We start from the raw sequence: 18,828 nt of genomic DNA on the forward strand, positions 1-18,828 counted from the left end.
TATTTCTAATGGTATAAAGGGTTGTAATAATAAAATACTGTATATTGTAAAATTTATGTATTGCAAATAATTTTTGTACGTAATACATGTAGTACATTAAATCAGTGTACAAGTATTAATAAAACATACCATTTTGCGAATATCCATAACAACATCGCTAATGTTGTATATACTATCATTACTGAAGTATACGTTTACCTATGAATTAATAAAATTCTTATTATTCCTATTGTATCACTATTAAATTTTTACAGATATTTAGTAATATTTGCAGAACACTCTGTTTCCTTTTATTATTCATCTATAATGTTTAATGTAACCAAAGTAAATATTATAATATCACAAATCAAAATGAAAGACAATTTATTATCTAAGGTTACATTAAAAAATATACTAATAATAATATCATTTTGAAATGTCGAATATAATTAATTATATGTTCTTTGAATAACAATTCATAATGTAAAATGCTATAATTTATTTACATTGATAGTCAAATATAATATAAATATAATACACATGAACATCTTCATTAATGTTCCAGTATCTTTTAATAAGAACAGATCTCACTTCATCGGTTAATTTCATTTGTAGGTACCATTCTGAATAATGTAAAAAAATTTATCACTTAAAATTTCATATACCCACACTAAATATTTGAATTTTTTACTGTATTTGTAAATTATGACTTATATTAATAATAATTTTGTACACGTTTCGCGTAACAATCCAGATAGCATCATATGTTCAGAGGACGTCCTTTTCATGTCCTTTTTCATGTTCTTAGAACTTAAATTTCGAATGTTTTAGAATTATTCATCTCCAAAGTTCTACAAATACATTCTTGAGATTTGTATTTTGTGTGTGAATTTTGTAACTCTCGCAAACTTCTTAATCTTTTACAATATTAACAAGTATAATTAATATTGTCAATACATATAACATATAGATGGTAAGACATCAGATATTACCACCTCGATTTCCATCATTATTATTACGCGCAGCGAAAAATGTTTCGCATAGAATCGAATAATTTCAAGAGGAACACATTTTTATGTTATACAACGAAGTTGCCTGTATAAAATTATTATATTTAATATCATTAGCTAAAAAAATGATGAATCAATTGATTCAATACACTCTTCTTACATTACAAACAAACGAAAAATTAGGTATGTATATGTAAATTAAAGATACATTTACGTTATATAAAATATTATGTACATATGTATTACTTATAGTATCTCAATTTTTTTCTTTTTATAAGTATTATATCTCTGTAAAAAAATGATTGCTTTCAGTTATATGTACGGACATTACATTCGTTAATGGTACAAACTTAATGACAAATGCAGAAAACAATCTGGGGAATCATTTAATTTTTGGTAAGTTAATAAATTTAGTTATTAAACTAATTTTTAAACATAGAAATATTTGCAAACGCAATATTTAATAAAAATAATATATATATTAAATTTTCTGAAAACAAAGAAACTCCACAATTTAATGCAAAGTCAATAACAACTATAGAGAAATACTTAAATATTATAGTTGCCTTATTAGGACGTCCTCTGAACGTAAGGATCATCCAAAGCAGATATTCTTTGGATGCGCATTAGATATCTTTGTGCTATTTGTGAACAGTAAAAATACAAAACCTAAATTTGATTTCAGTTTTGTTTGTAGATACAATACAGAATTTGTCATGTATAACTGGTCACTACTCGTACTCTATTATTTGTACAATGGTACTTTTTTTCATACATATTTAAAATTTATTACACTCGTAAGATGCATATGAAAGTGAATACATCCGATCTAATGATATTAATTTGTAAAATTTATGTATGATATTTTTAGATATGTTTAACACCTCATTGTTTTAGTTTGTCATTCTTTAAAATAATAAGTACTATCATTAATAACAAACTAAGTTAATCTTATACATTAACATATGAAATATGTTATTTCATAGATGCATATGCCAAAGGTCCAAAGCACCATAATAATTTTGCACACAAGTGTCAATTGTGATTGTTCTGTTAATTATTTTAGAGGATACTGCAAATTGATCACAAAGATTCTGCGTATTTTGTTAAAGGCAGACACAAGTAATAGTAGATCTAAAACTTTTTCTAAGGATCCTTAAAAATATTTAGCACATAGTATATCTCCGAAAAATTTTTTTTTCCAACCCATAAATTGGAATACCTAAAGTAAATTATAATTATTTTATTCCTATGTACAGTAAATATTAATGAAATTAATATTTTTGCTGTAATTATCTAAACTTACTTTTATATAGTATTGATGCATTTAATGGCCAAATACTTCTTGGCTAGCAAATACTATATAAAGAAAACCATCTTCATCTTTGTCTCTTTGATAAAGTTGTGCCACAGTCATACTACCACTTACCAGACTTATTTGGTTTACTAATAGAAAAAATGCCTGTGTTGGGTGAAGTTGTAGCCTACGTCTGTTAATTATAATTATTAATCAATTATTATTAACTATCAGATAGATAAGGATATTTAAAATACATTACAAAATGCATTAAAGCATACCGAATTAATTTTTTAAATTCTGCTAGTGTTAAGTAATCTGGCACCAAAAATTTAAATTTGTCCAACACAGGTAATTGTTTTTCTCCAGAATATCGTTCAACAATAATAGGTATTTTATTTGGATAATTCATTTTAAGCATTTGTACCTCAGCAACTCGTTGTACTAAAGTTTTAAAAAATTTCTAATGTTTCAATATAGTATAAACGATAAAACGATTGATTTTTCGGAAAAAGAGTATACATATTATATAACTTATGCATATTAATTAAAATGAATAATCAGAACATTTATTACAAAACAAATGATTGTTTTTGTTTAAATTGTGCAACGATATGTAGCTTGAATCATTAATAAAACAAAAGAATATTACACAGCAATACGAGCAAAACATTGCAAAGGAATACTTTGTTCAGTATTTATTTTATACTACATATAGAAGAAATGTTCTAAATAAAATACAAATTATACTTACTGAACGAACGCCTTTCTTTAAACGTCTTTGGTGTTAAATCCATGTTGGTTTCACTATTAGTTACGACGTATTCGGCACGATATCAGCTGTAAGCTTATGAAAGTATTCTTGACGGGTCAAAATAATGCCTGTTTGTAGCTTAGGTTGGGTTCTATAGACACTAATGACAACATATGTTCGTATTGCCAAGTGCTGCCCCCTTAGAACTTCATGATGGTTTTGTATTCGACCACACCAATTCTTCCTTCATTGTCTCTTCGAAAGCGAATCTTTGTCATGAATTACATAGTAGGAAGAGAAGGTTCGAGGCAGCCCTAAAAGTACAACTTTTGCACGTATGTATTATCATTGTACGATATGCACGTTTTTTGCATTAAACAAAAGTCTACTAGCGTAAAATATCGAATAATATAAATAATTTACTTCACAACGAACTAATACAAAAACATACTAATACATTTTATAGGTTTCGTTCCGCAAGAAAGGCAACGATCATCCTGTTGTGACTGATAACCATCTAGGTAAAGTTTTAGTCTATGACCTCCCCTTGGCTTCGAAACAGGAATACGTGTGGACATCTGTGCGTGCGGCAAGCACAACTGTCGTGTACGTGAGAGTGCATGCGTGGGTGTCGCAGCAGGCGTTTCTTTATGAATAGAGAAATAGTGCTCGCGCCTTGAGTGCTTTGTGAGTCGGTGAGTGTGAATTTCTCAGTGAAAACTTGTGCCGGAATTGAATAAAAAATACAGTCGTACGCAGCATGAGAAACGTACCGACCACTCATCGGAATTGAACGTGCAACTCCGTTAATGCACGCACGCTAGACACCGAGGAAGGGGAAGGGGGAACAAAAACACCTGTATACTAAATATATAGACACATAGGAGACACGGCAGGAACGAAAGACAGTCGTTTCTCGATAATCGTAAAAATCACGATGGAGGGGTCTGTACCAGCGGAAGCGTCGTGCTATGTCGCCTAACCGTGAAGATCCGTGAAGATTTCTTGGATCGCGTTGCTTTTTGTACGATTTCAAGGGCCGAAAGCTTCACACATGCGAGATTGTGCATCAGTTAGTTAGTCTGGTCGTTCATCCGTTTGCCTGGTCGTCTACCCCTTCTAAATCGTCCTGACACAACGTTTAACGGGGGTACAAAAAGAATAAACATGGTGGCGGCGCGAGAGAGATAGAAGACACGGGGAACGAGAGGAGGGAGAAAGAGAGTCAGCCAGCCAGCCAGCTAGCCAGCCAGCCAGCCAGTCAGTGTGCCAGAAGCGACGCAGTTCGCCTCGTGCTGTCTTTGTTTCTATGAAAAGAAATCCGTCGTTCCTGAACATCCACCCATTTTTGCATTTATCCGCTTTTATGAGATTAAGAATCGTCGATAATACAAGTTACTCGATTAATGCTGATAGAACATTTCGCTCGTAAACAGTTATCAAGGTGCGGCCACGTTCTTCGTGTTCGCGGTGTTTGCTTCGATTTTCATGCGTGCGGGGTCCACGACCGAGCGTGTGAGAAATTCAGTATATCGTCTGGCAACACGGTGGCTCGATTTCGGCTTCAAGCCGCCGCAGGGGTGATATGATATGTCGCTGCCGGTGGAATTCCGTATGATTCGATGCCGGTGACGACGATCGTTTGACATCGTTTCTTTGAATTTGATATATATGATGTGATCAATTCGGCGACAAGAACGCGCGAACTGTGGATTAGAATTTCCAACGGTATGTAAATAGAAAATGTTCATCCGATTCGACGAATAACTGCCCGAGAGAAGACTCGAAGGAGATTTTTTAATCGACATACGAGAAGCTACAGTGAAAATTCTCTGTCAAAAGATATTCGCAACCAAGCCACGGTGTTTCGTAAGATCGGAACGTGCGACCGCAAAGAAGTTTATCAACGACGATGAATATTCCTCGAATCTTGGCGACAAGTTGTTCGATACAAATCGTACGGCGCTTCTGGTTAGTGATTATGCTCCGAGAAAGGTGAATCTGTCGGAGAGTGAGAGCATCGAAGCGAAAAACGACCAGCGATTTACGAAGTCTGAAATATATTCGAGTTTTCATCGAAATATTATTACGTCGAGGACAGGAAAAGGTTCAATGGAGCGAAGTGGTCAAACTTGGTCGGCCCGGTGCCAATAACCTCCGGTCAGGAGGTAGACAGTTTTCGCACGATGCGTTTGCCCTCGTGCACGATAGATTATAAAATTAGACGTTCGAAACCTCGCACGAAGGTAAAAGGAGCACATCGTTTCCATGCGGTAAAGAAGGTGGAGACACTGACTGGTGGTAACGAGCGAAGGGTCAAGCGACGAAGGGAATTAATACAAGTTGGATGAATAATTCCCAGGGGGGTAGACAGCTGTGCGTAGTCGGAAGTGACGTCAGACGGTGGGTTCATAGTTCCTCTTATTTTTCTCGTTCGAGCGTCGCGGCCGTGCAGAGGGGTGCGTTCTCGTGACGACGAACACCACCGAAAAAACCAAGATACACAGGGGGGGCTCCCCGGTCGCGCTCGTTGTCGCCAAGCGAATTGCGTCGCAATTTCTAGTCCGCTGCATTTACATCGAGAGTCTTTTTTTCTCGACAAGATATTTTTAGACGATCGATTTTATTTCAAACTGCACGTGCGAGAGCCTTCACGCTTCGTGTTTTGGGGATCGAAACACGTTCAAGTGGCATCTAACGAGCCAAACTAATTCGACACTCATTGGAGCGTACATTGGCAACAGTTTGGACACGTATCGAGAGACTTAATTTTTTCGGAAGTTCCCACTGACCGTCGGCACGGGGGAATAGCATTTCCACGCATTCATTTCGACACAGACGAGAACGAGACTGAAAGTATCGCGTTAAAATTAGTCGATTAATTTATTTAAAGGAAGCGTTGAGCGCCACGAGTTCACGGATCGTCCGTGGCCGCAGCAGACCGACCAAAAATCATCGCTCTCGCGAGAGAGAAATTGACGTGGATCTGACAAGAAATTTAAATAAGTCAAGCAATAACGATTGCGTTCAACTAGCGTTAACCTCAACGAACCAATTATGTTTTTTATCCGAACGACAATACACTGTAACGTGTTAGAGAATATTGGAACCGGCAACACGGAGATCGCGAGACATTGAGAAGGGTAAAATAAACACGACTGATCGTCGAATGATGTCTCTCTCTGTGAAAACCACACGTTTTTAAATAATCGTCAAATGGACACAAATGACTAACTTAACGTTATCGGCAAGCACGATCGAGATGCCCCTATCAAGACCGAATACGTTCGTACCCGCGAGCGCAATCTCGACGCAGACTTACATCTCGTCGAACGAGAACAATCATCTGCCACCCTTGAAGGCGAGCACGCTGGCCCTGAATCAGCCCGCCGGTGAGTCGTCGCCTAGTCACTTGGCCCATTCCGGTCACATGGTCGGCACTCACCTGCCCAGCTTGAGCTCCAGTGCCAACAACAGCCTGCTGAGCCTGATCGGTAACTCGGACAGCCTGAACTTGAGCCTGAGCTCGTACACCAGTCACAAGTCCAGCCACAATTCGAGTCACAATTCCAGCCACAATTCGAGTCATAATTCCAGTCATAATTCCAGTCACAATTCGCACACGCAGCCGAACAGCCAGTCGAGCACCACCGCGCTGGTGAAGAACGGACGGCCGGACGGCGGTTCCAGCGGCAGCGCCGGCGGCAAACCGAAGACCATCACCGTCACGCCGGAGCTGGTGATGAAGATCTACGTGGACAAGCTGACGCCGTACGAGCATCACGAGATCTACAACTATCCCCAGATATACTTCATCGGTGCGAACGCGAAGAAGAGGCCGGGCATACTCGGCCGTCCGAACAATAACGACTACGACAACGATCAGGGTTCCTACATCCACGTGACTCACGATCACGTGGCCTACAGGTACGAGGTGCTCAGGGTGATCGGTAAGGGCTCGTTCGGCCAGGTGGTCAAGGCTTACGACCACAAGCTGCAGGAGCACGTGGCGCTGAAGATGGTCAGGAACGAGAAGAGGTTCCATTGTCAGGCTCAAGAGGAGATCAGGATATTGAGGAAGCTACGGGAACAGGACAAGGACGACACGATGAACATCATCCATATGTTCGACTCGTTCACGTTCCGTTGCCACACGTGCATCACCTTCGAATTGCTCAGTATTAACCTGTACGAGCTGATCAAGAAGAACAAGTTCCAGGGCTTCAGCATGCAGCTCGTCAGGAGGTTCGCGCACTCGCTGCTTCAATGCCTCGACGCCCTCTACAAGAACAAAATCATCCATTGCGACCTGAAGCCGGAGAACGTTCTTCTGAAGCAACAGGGACGCAGCGGTATCAAGGTGAGCGATTTTTTCACGCTTTTTTTGGGGGAATCACCCGCGACAAGCAGACGCGCCTAAAGTTATGAAAAGTACACCAAGGAGATTGCCTAGGGTGAATCTTAAATCGCTTTTGCTGCATATTTGATTAAATTCTTTCGCAAACTTTCTTCGAATCTCTGCATCTTGAACGACCGTAGTTCTTTCTTCTTTTGTTCTTGCCAGTATACAGGATTTTAATACGCGAGTTGTTCTATAAGTCCTTAGAAAAAGATAGAAAAACAAATTATTTTAGGTAGATTTTTTTGTTATTTTTCAACATAATCTCCTTTTAGCTCTATACATATTTCCAAGTATTTTTCCAACTTTTTTAAGCCATCTAAAAAGTAAGATTTCGAAAGGTCCTCAAAATAAGCATCTGGTTGGGCGGTGACCTCCTCGTCGACGTTATGTTAAATAGTGCATAACTCTTGTACCTCAATCTCTGATACTGTATTGTACAAAACGTACGAGAGATCAGGTTTCTGGAAAATTGAAGAGGATGAATCAAATATCAGGTATGAATAGAGGCAGCGTTTTATTTGTGTAGCATGTCAAAGTTTTGAGTAAGCGATAGAGTCACTCGTGTAAGTAATCGACTAATTATTCTAAGCAGTGCATTTGTTGCATACATCATTGTCTTCTATTATTTTGTTCTTTGTGGTGGTAAACGTTCCACTACATGCGTCACGGGTACAGAAATATTTATCTTGACTAACCTCCGAAGATTACGTACCTCAGATCGATGATACACTTCCTAGTTGTGTGAGTAATCTGCTCTGAGAAACAATTTTTCTAGAAGGTTACAGAAAAATTGTCCACGCGTGTAAATTGGCCGGTACCGTGAGTAATAATAAATGCGGTAGAAAAGACCTTTTCAGAAAATTATAAAACAGTTCTACAAATAAATAAAATAAAATAAATGTGTTGCAAGAGTAAAGTTTAATTTTCCTATATAACATATCTTATATTTTATGTAGAATTGTTATAGAATTTTCTGATTAACAAGATACTGTTCTTCCTACTGTATTTATTATTGCCCTTAATGCTAAATTACACGTCTGACTAAGGCACACGAAAAATATTTTTGTACCGAAAATGTAAATGAAAGTGTTTCTTATCACGCAGGTTATTTAACATCGCAAACATGATCTTGAAAATATATTTAACATCGTCGTTTTTTTTTATAGCTGATATTCAAACTGTTGACCTTTAACTTATTGAGAAAGTACCAAGGATCCTTCATTGTATTATGTTCATAATCTGGAATGACCTTCTATCACAGGTCGTCGACCTTGCCCAGAACGTAGGTCGCCGAACTTGCATTTAAACAATACCTGAAAAGTACAATACTTTCATTTCAAAGAAAAAGAACAAACGAAATTGATTGTAAGATCGTCAGATTTCGTCTACGCGTGCAAAAGAGTCTTTAACACGTATGACGTTAGCTTGCAAACTTTTCTTTCGTGTGCCTTCAAATTTTTCAGCTAGAAATGGGCAAAATTCTCATCTACCATTTACCTGAAATTTTGCCCATCTCTGTCCTCGGGCGATCGTATCGGTCCGTTAGTACCGATTTCGATCTACCGACGTCGCTAGTATCGAACGAGAAATTGTTATTTCTCAGTTCCCGTGGGTTCTCGGGAGGAACGTGAACGACCGTGTCTCGTGCCAATATTCGATATGTTCTGTCAACGTCGTGGATTTTTTTCGGTCGTTCGTAAGATTAACCAGAAACCTTCGACGGACAACAAACTTGTCGTTAGCCTGAATACCGCAAGGCATAAACAGAATAAGCGCGACAAGCTGGCTCGCGTGCTCACGATGTGCTTGTACATAACCTGTGCGCGACGGTATATATCTATATGCAGGCACGTAAAACACATAGGTTTCGTGTTTACCCATACACGGCGCGCGTGCACACACGCGGTTTCGTACACCGATGCACGCCGGAACCACAACAATACGCGAAGATTAGCGTATTGACAAATGCAATCGCACACACGAAGTGTCCTTGTCCTCTGCAGTAAACTCGGGGGACGATGCACGTCCGAGCAACGCCGTATGTATCTCCGTCGGTCTATAGAATTTACACGCAATATCGTGAACTTTCGACTAAAGCCGCTTTCCTCGCGACCTTGCCTAGGTCGGCTTGCTTAAAGGTCTACTGTTTTGCCGGTAGCCTTAACGTCCTCTATAATTGTCCCATATAACAAACGACCAGACGATTGTAGCATTCGTGATCCCGTGCATGAAAATAATGTTCTAGGAATATATTCGACGCGCTGTTTGTCACTCGAATTCGATTGCCAATAGAGCCCGCAGGGGGGCGCGTCACTCGTGCTCGAGTGATTCTCTTATTCGCGTGTTTCTGCCAGAGTTCTGATGGAACTAATCAAGTTATTGACTACACCGTTACGATAATAAATTTCATATTTTTATTTGTCGTTCGTAAATAAAATTATCCCGATTCTGTCGAGATCCTGCTGCAATTGAGAGCCGAGAGCGCGCGTGCTTTATTGTTCCAACGAAGAATAAATGCGTAATTATGCATTACGTTTGCCTTGGTCGTAGATGCCCCTAGACGAGAGCTCGCGTTACAAGAGATTAAGATTAGATTACTAGACACCGAGTACAGAAATGGACATTTTTATACAGATAAAGATTTCATACAAAGTATAGAAGATGAATAACACTTTTTTGTTATTAAATAAATTCGAATAAAATTTCACGATATAATTTAACAAACAGAAAATCAACGTTCGAAGAGGAAACCGATAAACGAATAATTTTTACTGTCTTGCAGGCTTTTAAGCTGCGTCCCCACTGGGTCGGCACGGCTCGGCATTTGCCGATCGGCACAGCGTTCGGCAAAAGGCGGCAAAAGGCGGCACAAGGCGGCACGGCCGTGCCACTGCTATGCACCGCGGGCAAAGCCATTTCTTTGCCGACCCAGTGGGGACACGGCTTTACAGTTCGGGTTCTCGCAATCTGAATTGTTAGGAGCTTCCGGCTGTAACCGCGCCCTTTCGAAACATACTTATCTTTATTAGGGTCCTGAGGACGCTCTGTCATTGATGTTTCCTAGTACGAGCAGTTTAAACAAGTCGACAGCTGAAACGTATTTCATTATCAGTACGTGTCCGTAGGCCCTCGACAAAGCTGATGTAATTCGTGGAAATTTCACGAGGATCTTCAGAAATAATGCATACTTCGTTTAGGGTATGCTGCCCGTAAATAATTTAATTGCACAACTCGCCTGTAATTGATAATTTAGTGTGAAACGTAGTAGAAGGATTCATTTACGTAAATACCAGTCTTCGAACATTTCACGGGCAAATGATCTGAACATAATTGTTAATTCCACTCATTTGTTTTCATTCCCGTATTTGCGTTTAACCTTTCGCGTCCACTGTTTTCGATCTGCTTCAAATTCAGATCATTCTTCTTATAGTTTTTTTGAACTTTATTCCTGCAAATGTAAAAATTAATTTGCATATTTTTTTCCATAATTCGTGTTATAACCCAGGATTAAATCGACCGATAGAACAGGAGAAACCTACACTGATAGAAACTTCGTTAGAATTGCGATCGCGTTCGAGTTTCATTATCTTTCCGTAATAATATTCATCAAACGCACGGGCACTTCTTCAAACGAGCGTGGATCGAGCCTCGAGCATTATCGGATACATTAAATAAGGTCGTGATTGTCGGTATTGCGAGGCGATCGAGCATCGTATCGAAAGCAACGAAGTGTGAATCGAACGCGAACGCGAACGCGAGGAAATAAGTCAGATCCCAACGACATATAATATTCCACGGCGAGTTTGTCGCCATTCAATTTGTCTCGTCTTTCGCGACACAACAGAAAAAAAAGATTCAATTTGCTCGAAGAATTTGCATCGACATCCTTCGACGTGAGATCGTCAATGTCTTGCAAATTCACTAAACATTTCTGGAACGTCGTAGCGACAATTCCACGGACCATTACGCAACACGTTCTGTCACCCTGAATTTATGAATATTTAGCGTACGCGAATATTTGATCGTTCTATTTTCTTAATTCCGCTCGACTAATATTTGACCAGCGAGCTTAATGCGCCTCGGGTTCCAAGTATTATTTTTTTACCGTGCCACGCGAATATTCATCGATCTCTCGTAAGAATCTCCTCAAGGATGCAAACAGTGGTATTTTTTTCATCCAACGTAACCGTGTTCACGGTTGGTGTTCCGTTCTCGTTGACCATCTGGTGACTTATCGCGCCGTTTGTCTTTCAGACTCGGCGCGAACCAGAAGAACGAAAAAAAAAAAAATGTTCTTTGTCTTCCCGCGCAGTTTCGAAACGGTAAATCTAATGCAGTATCAACGCGTTGCAGCGCCCGTAAATTAGACGATACGAACGCCAGAAAGGAAACATAAGTAACGCGTAAACGCCAGGACGCGCGGCGCTTCGTCTCGCAGGAAACAGAAGTTTACGGCAATTTGCGCGAGAAGGGCAGGATTTAACAACTTGTATCCACGCAATTTGCAAGATACGCGCAGGGCGGATGGTGTTGGTACAGTGAATCAGGTTTTACGAGTACCACGCTAACGTTGTGCGTCGCGTCATAATTATTCACCGCGACGTGTATTTTCGTTACGTTCGATAACGTTGGTATCGATGTCGAACGAGCTGCACGCTTCCACGTACGAATTTTTCAGCAATCGCGGCGCTCCGTCTCCCGTTTGCGCGAAAAATCACGACTCGTTATGCCGCGGAATATGTATACGCAGCACGAGTCGTGTAGGAACCCAAAAACGATAAGCTTTTACGACGCTGTTTCCTTAAATGGCCGATCTAAAAGTTTCTTTACGCGTCTACTACCGTGGCGGGCACCGGTGACCGCTGTTTCGAACTTGTCCTTAAAATATTGACGATAAATACCTAAACTTTTACAAATCAGTGAATAAAATATACTTCCATTGGTCGTGCTGTAATTTGAAAAGATATCGAGTATATCCCCAACAGGAAGTGTTAATTTTTTCAAAAGAAATAACTATTATTATGGTGTGACCCCTATGAAACTGATCGGTCGAAGAGGTCGATATGAGGGTGGTATCTCACGGATCTACGAAACTAAACAATAGAATGTAGGTTGCGAAGGTTACTAGAGAATTTCGTTTCCGGGTAATTGACAAATTGTATGGGTCATTCTGGTTCCCCTTTAATGGCGTCATCCGGTGCGGGTCTATCTCCCCAGCTCGTAATCGCAGACAAATTTTGTAATTATCAAACATAAATCCTCCGTACAAGTGATTTCTAAATATTTTAAATAAACAGAGCCTTCTTGCATCGTTTTGTTTTGCAGACCACGTAAAAGAATTACCTATAGGTGAACACCCTGTATGTGTCACGTGACTGTGGGATTTCTATTTGTCGCGAGAAATATAGGAATGATCTCGTTTTCCAGTTCGCGTAACCCCGCGACGGTAACAAGATTGGGCCCCGGACTTTTCCGCGCGTTCGATTCGATAAAAGCGTAGGAAGTCGCGGCGAACAAGTTCGTTTCCTCTCCCCCTGGTAGGTCTTTCCTGGAAGGTGGCGAGTTACGGCCCCCCCCCGGCGGTCGTGCTTCTGGCATCTCGTCGATCGATAGGAGGCATAAGGTACCCATTATTACACGTTCGTTAATCACCCGGATGAATCTGACCTGGCATCAATCCGACTGCCGTTACCCATTGGCAGAAATAAATATTTTACGTCCGTCTCGACGCTTTCGAACGGCTCGATGATACGAAAAACAGCTTCCTCCGCGAAGGCGCCATCGATCCGCATAGACCTCGATCTTCGATAGGCTCGTACACCGCCAATTAATCGTACTGTACGCGGTCTTCGATAAGGAGACGCTGGAAATTCTAAGATCGGCTATGGAAACTGCTATAATATAGGTTTAGGTTCTTGAAACGGTCCATCAGCTTTCATATCAGGTCCCTAATCCTTCTTTTTTAGGTTCTGTATAATAATGTAGACTGCAGATGTTTATCCATTTATGAGAAATTTTACTTCTCAAAGAAGATGTAATTATTATATTTAGGGATTGAGACGACCCTCTACAAAGCTCCCATTTTATTAATTCTATTAATAAAAATATGAATTTTAATATGCAAGGTGTTTGGGTCACCCTTGGGAAAAATTTTAATGGGAAATTCTAAAGGCCAAAATAAGACGAAAATCAAGAATACCAATTTGATGATTAAAGCTTCGTTAAAAAGTTATTAAAAAATTTCAAATCATTCTGAAAAAATTATTTTTCGTCGTCGAGATCATTTACAATCATTTTTGGTGAATACACATATTCTCGGAATCGTAACCACTTTCGAGAAAATAATTCGGGTAGGTGCTGAAATTTTTTGGGGGAAAAAAAATTTGTAAATCGTTAAAAAAAAATTATTTCTAGGTTCTAGGGTCAAATACAACCATTTTTGGTGAATACACATATCCCCGTAATCGTACCCACTTTCGAGAAAAAAATTCGGGTAGAAGCTGAAATTTTTTGGGGGAAAAAAATTTTTCAAATCGTTCTAAAAAAATTATTTCTAGGTTCTAGGGTTAAATACAACCATTTTTTGTGAATACACATATCCTCGAATTCCTACGCATTTTCGAGAAAAAAATTTGAAAATGTGTGAAATTTTTCGACGGAAAAAAAAAATTTCTATTCGTTTTGGAAAAATTATTTTCGTTTGCGGGGGTCGATTACAATCATTTTTGGTCATTATTCATACCCTCGAAATCCTATCCGTTTTCGAGAAAAAAATTGGAGAAGGTGTGAAATTTTTCGACGGAAAAAAAAATTTCCAATCATTTTGGAAAAATTATTTTTGATTGCAGGGGTCAATTACAATTCTTTTTGGTGAATAGACATACCCTTGAAATCCTGCGCATTTTCGAGGAAAAAATTCAATACAGGCGGAACTTTAAACTTTAATAACTTTTTAACGAAACCTCCATCAACAAATTGATATTCTTGATTTTCGTCTTATTTTGATCTCTAGAATCTTCCATTAAAATTTTTCCCAGAGGTAGCTGAACACCCTGTATATACTAAAATTTCGATTTCTCCGTAAACTGTTTCAAGAATCGAAGTCGATATCACAGTTTTCGATTTCTACTTTAATCCTTTTCGTTTGGATCTGGGTGTGGTCTCTCTGCCACTGTCGCTGAAAAACCATCGAAGAGAATTGGAAAAAATGAAACTTTCGGAAACAAAGAATCGGAAGTGAACGCGTGGGATAATTGAAACGGTGCTGGTGATTAGATTAAAGGCGGAGGAATTTGTGTTGAGAGACGGTCAATTAATCGTAATGTTATTAAATAGAGTCTCGGTAAGGGTTCGTGAATTCGATACGAGCTATAAGTACCCATTACTCGTAGTTGCTCCGCGAATATTGCGATGTTGGTGTGCAGAGGCGTTGGTGCGTGTACGTGTGCATGCACACGTCTTGGCTGATACGAGGTGCATGCGCAACGAGGAGCATAAGCGATAGGGACGAGCACGACGCACACGTCCCCGATGTCTCAATTTTGGTTTTCGCTGTGAACGAAGACGCGTTAATGGTCGCGATCTCGCGAAATCGCTTTCCGGAGACGGCGCGTTATTTCTTTCGATTGCAGTATGTTAATGGTTCCACGTACTCGCGACGACGATAACGCGTAATTGGGTCGCGGCAATCGTTCCCGAAGTATTCGACAACTTATCTTCGCTCCAATACAGTCTGTAATCTGTAAAAACTATTTGTCTCGATGTTTGTCCAAACTATAGCACGAAAAATGAAGCACTCAATAATTCAATGGGAGAAACAAGATGGCTGTCGAGATCCGCGCGAAGACTGTTTCAACCCGATGAAAAGCTGTTTCTCGACTCGAAATTTTTAAACTGTATAAATATATAAATGTATCAATATTCATTTTATTAATATTCAGAGTATCTTTAAATATTTCTTCGCTCTCAGGAACCTCTTAATTACTATTTCTAAATATACGAGTAGACATTTCCGGTTGTTTGAATTTAACTCTTCGACTATTAACCCCTTTTTCGTAGACGATAGATTCGATTCAGTTCGAGCGAAAACGAGGCACGCTAGGAATATTATTATAAGGAGTTATAAGCGTGGAGACACCGTGGCGAGCATACGAGATAAAACTTGAACCTGAACAAACATAATAAGTTGAATGGTAGGACGATACGGTTACCGAAACAATAAAATCACGAGCGCGTGATGGCGGCCATCGAGGCGTTAAAAGTTTAGAGAGGACGATGTAAACGCGTCGATGCTAAATTTGCAGGCGCGTTTAACGCCTCAGAACTAAGACAAAGAGCCGCGAAACTTCTGTTTTCAAGATACAACAAGCTACTTTAAGTAACTATGTTACTTCGTGTCAGGTGTTCGAGGTCGCCTCCATCGAGTGTCACGCACGATCTTAAATAATGTATCGCATGTCTACGCGTTCCTATCGTTCCTCAAGAAGTTTCCTCAGAGTTCAACATAGTTCCCAAATCTGCTTACAGAATTGTTTACCGCAATTAGTCCCACAACTTTCTATCAATTGTATCTCCCAAATCCTTCGTCGATGATCTCGAATATAAGTAGAAATTTATATACTATTATACACTCCTTGAACGCTTATTTTTTATACTTACCAAGAACAGAAAATAAAATAACAAATTTGTACAGAGATAGAATCTTTTGTTCGTCGTTTTGAAGCATTATTTGAAATCGTTCGTCAATGATCTCATAATTTTTCTACTCTAATATATACAGGGTGTTCGGCCACCTCTAGCAAAAATTTTAATGAGCGATAGTAGAGGCCAAAATAAGACGAAAATCAAGAATACTAATTTGTTGATGGAAGCTTCGTTAAAAAGTTATTAACAATTAAATTCAAAAATTTCAAATCGTTCTGGAAAAATTATTTTCGGTTGCGGGGGTCAACTACAATCATTTTTGGTGAGTACACATACCTCCGAAATCCTATCTACTTTCGAGAAAAAAAATCGAGTAGGTGCTGAAATTTTTCGGCGAAAAAAAATTTTTCAAATCGTTTTAAAAAAATTATTTTCGGTTGCGGGGATCAATTACAATCATTTTTTATCATTACACATACCTCCGAAATCGTACGCACTTTCGAGAAAAAAATTCCTTACTGAAAATCCAATTAGGTGCCTAAATTTTTCAACGGAGAAAAAAAATTGCAAATCGTTGTGGAAAAATTATTTTCGGTTGCGGGGGTCAATTACAATCAGTTTTTGTCATTAGACATACCCACGAAATCCTGCCCACTTTCGAGAAAAAAAATAGAGAAGGTGTGAAATTATTCGAGAAAATTAAAAAATTGCAAATCGTTGTGGAAAAATTATTTTCGGTTGTAGGGTTCAATTACAGTCATTTTTTGTGAATAGACATACCCCCGAAATCTTGCGCATTTTCGAGAAAAAAATTCAGTAAGAGCGGCACTTTAAACGTTAATAACTTTTTAACGAAGCTTCCACCAACAAATTAGTATTCTTGATTTTTGTCTTATTTTGGCCTCTACTATCGCTCATTAAAATTTTTGCTAGAGGTGGCCGAACACCCTGTATAGAAGTTTATACACTATAATACACTCCTTGAACGCTTATTTTTGATATTTACCAAGAACAGAAAATGAAATAACAAATTTCAATTTGTACAGAGAATCTTTTGTTCGTCGTTTTGAAGTGTGATTTCAAATCGTTCGTCAATGATCTCATAATTTTTCTACTCTAATATAAGTAGAAGATTATACACTATTATACACTCCTTGAACGCTTATTTGAAAATGAAATAACAAATTTCAATTTGTATAGAGATGGAATCTCTTGTTCGTCGTTTTGAAGCGTCATTTCAAATCCTTTCTCGATAATCTCATAATTTTTCTACTCGATTATAAGAAGAAGTTTATACACTATTATACACTGCTTGAACGCTTATTTTTTATATTTACCAAGAATAGAAAATAAAATAACAAATTTCAATTTGTATAAAGATAGAATCTTTTGTTCGTCGTTTTGAAGCATTATTTCAAATCGTTCGTCAATGATCTTATAATTTTTCTACTCGATTATAAGTAGAAGTTTATACACTATTATACACTCCTTAAATGCTTATTTTTTATATTTACCAAGAACAGAAAATAAAATAACAATTTTCAGTTTGTACAGGGATGGAATCTTTTGTTCGTTGTTTTGAAGCGTTATCGATTTTATTTGCGTACCGTACGAGCAAATATTTCCTTGGAATATATTAATTCCGTCGCGGTATAAGTAGCGTTCGTTCCTGGTGTTTCTTCAGTCGCGTCCTGACGGTTCTCCTCTTTTTAACCATTACTCCCACATTGTACATCTTCACTTCCCAGCCTAAATATAAGCTAGTCGGTCGCTCCCCAAGATCTATTTTTGAATTCGTTTCTACGACGGCCTTTCCCTTCTTCCGATACACAAGATGACTGATCCTCTTCGTTTCTCCTCGTTCTCCTTCGCAGGCCCTTGCTCCTTTCGCGTTTCGAAACTTTTCCATGCCCGTGGCTCTCCCGTCCAACGGGGCAACTTTACCACGTGACAATGGAAGGTAAAATAAAGGGTCGAAGGTTGTTTTAAGCATCCGCGGATACTCCTCGAAAAGTGATTTTCGAAGTTTAGGGAACGCGACAAGACGAGGACAATGCGGAGGAAGTACCTCCGGGCTTCTTCACGGTTGAGATCCTGCCTGATAGTTATTAGCACTTAAAGGGGTCTGTCTAGTTTAAAGATAAAAAAGAATTGAGTTGCTTCGTCGACTTCCAAGTCGTCAAAACGTTTCGCTGAAAGGATTGGAATATATTTTTAACGAAGTCATAATTCTCAAACAGATTGGAAACGCAGTAAACAGATTATAAATTGACTCTCATAAAACAAACCTGATATTTAGCGAAGAAAGTTATCAAACTGTCTTTTTTAAAAATAGAAATTATTGTACGTTAATTAATCGATGCTCGTATTCAACGATGAATGGTCAAATTACACGTCTCAATGAGAATGTATTATGCGCAAATCCTGTCAAATTTCCTAAGCGAACTTTACAGGCGATCTTACTGCGTGCTCAATCCGGGTATATTATGCAATAGAGCAGTGATTCTTAACCACTGTGTCGTTGCACGCCATCGTGCCATGAAAACGACTGCACTGTGTCACGATAACTGTTTACTTTTCCATAGTGATTCAACAAAGGAAAAAGCAAAACCAATTCGAAACGATCGATCTATTTCGTTCCAGGAATTTTCTTACATTTTTCAGGGAAGATATTATTTTCTCGTTTATGAATTATTTCGTGCACAAAATAAACAATAAGTTGGCTGAGTTTGCGGGGCCGTTA

General features: G+C 38.8%; 2 protein-coding genes across 3 annotated transcripts in view; one reads left to right on the forward strand and one right to left on the reverse strand.

Annotated features, from left to right (window-relative positions):
* Positions 1-598: 598 nt before the first annotated feature.
* LOC122397997 (microtubule-associated proteins 1A/1B light chain 3A-like) lies at positions 599-3,101 on the reverse strand. The gene is made up of 4 exons (XM_043397556.1): positions 3,041-3,101; positions 2,568-2,730; positions 2,296-2,479; positions 599-2,211 (listed from the first exon to the last, which is right to left on the reverse strand). The coding sequence occupies exons 1-3, from the start codon at positions 3,081-3,083 to the stop codon at positions 2,317-2,319; spliced, it is 369 nt and encodes a 122-aa protein (XP_043253491.1). The 5' UTR covers positions 3,084-3,101; the 3' UTR covers positions 599-2,211; positions 2,296-2,316.
* A 531-nt stretch (positions 3,102-3,632) lies between these two features.
* LOC122397996 (dual specificity tyrosine-phosphorylation-regulated kinase 2-like) overlaps positions 3,633-18,828 on the forward strand; it is a 45,192-nt gene continuing 29,996 nt past the window's right edge. For both annotated transcript variants that reach the window (XM_043397555.1, XM_043397554.1), the window contains exon 1: positions 3,633-7,400. In XM_043397555.1, the coding sequence (XP_043253490.1) occupies positions 6,267-7,400 (1,134 nt within the window). In that variant the 5' untranslated portion in view covers positions 3,633-6,266. The remainder of the gene's footprint in view (positions 7,401-18,828) is intronic.

The sequence above is a fragment of the Colletes gigas genome, unplaced genomic scaffold (genome assembly GCF_013123115.1).
Source record: "Colletes gigas isolate AHSC1104 unplaced genomic scaffold, ASM1312311v1 Colletes_gigas_Sc00010, whole genome shotgun sequence".
NCBI lineage: Eukaryota > Metazoa > Arthropoda > Insecta > Hymenoptera > Colletidae > Colletes > Colletes gigas.

What these genes read in the sequence shown, in the direction of transcription:
- LOC122397997 (XM_043397556.1), bottom strand. Translation starts at nt 3,083, where the DNA reads ATGGATTTAACACCAAAGACGTTTAAAGAAAGGCGTTCGTTCA. An exon ending in TAAAGAAAGGCGTTCGTTCA is followed by an intron (nt 2,731 to 3,040) that starts GTAAGTATAATT and finishes TTAAAACTTTAG; the next exon opens with TACAACGAGTTGCTGAGGTA. An exon ending in GAATTTAAAAAATTAATTCG is followed by an intron (nt 2,480 to 2,567) that starts GTATGCTTTAAT and finishes TATAATTAACAG; the next exon opens with ACGTAGGCTACAACTTCACC.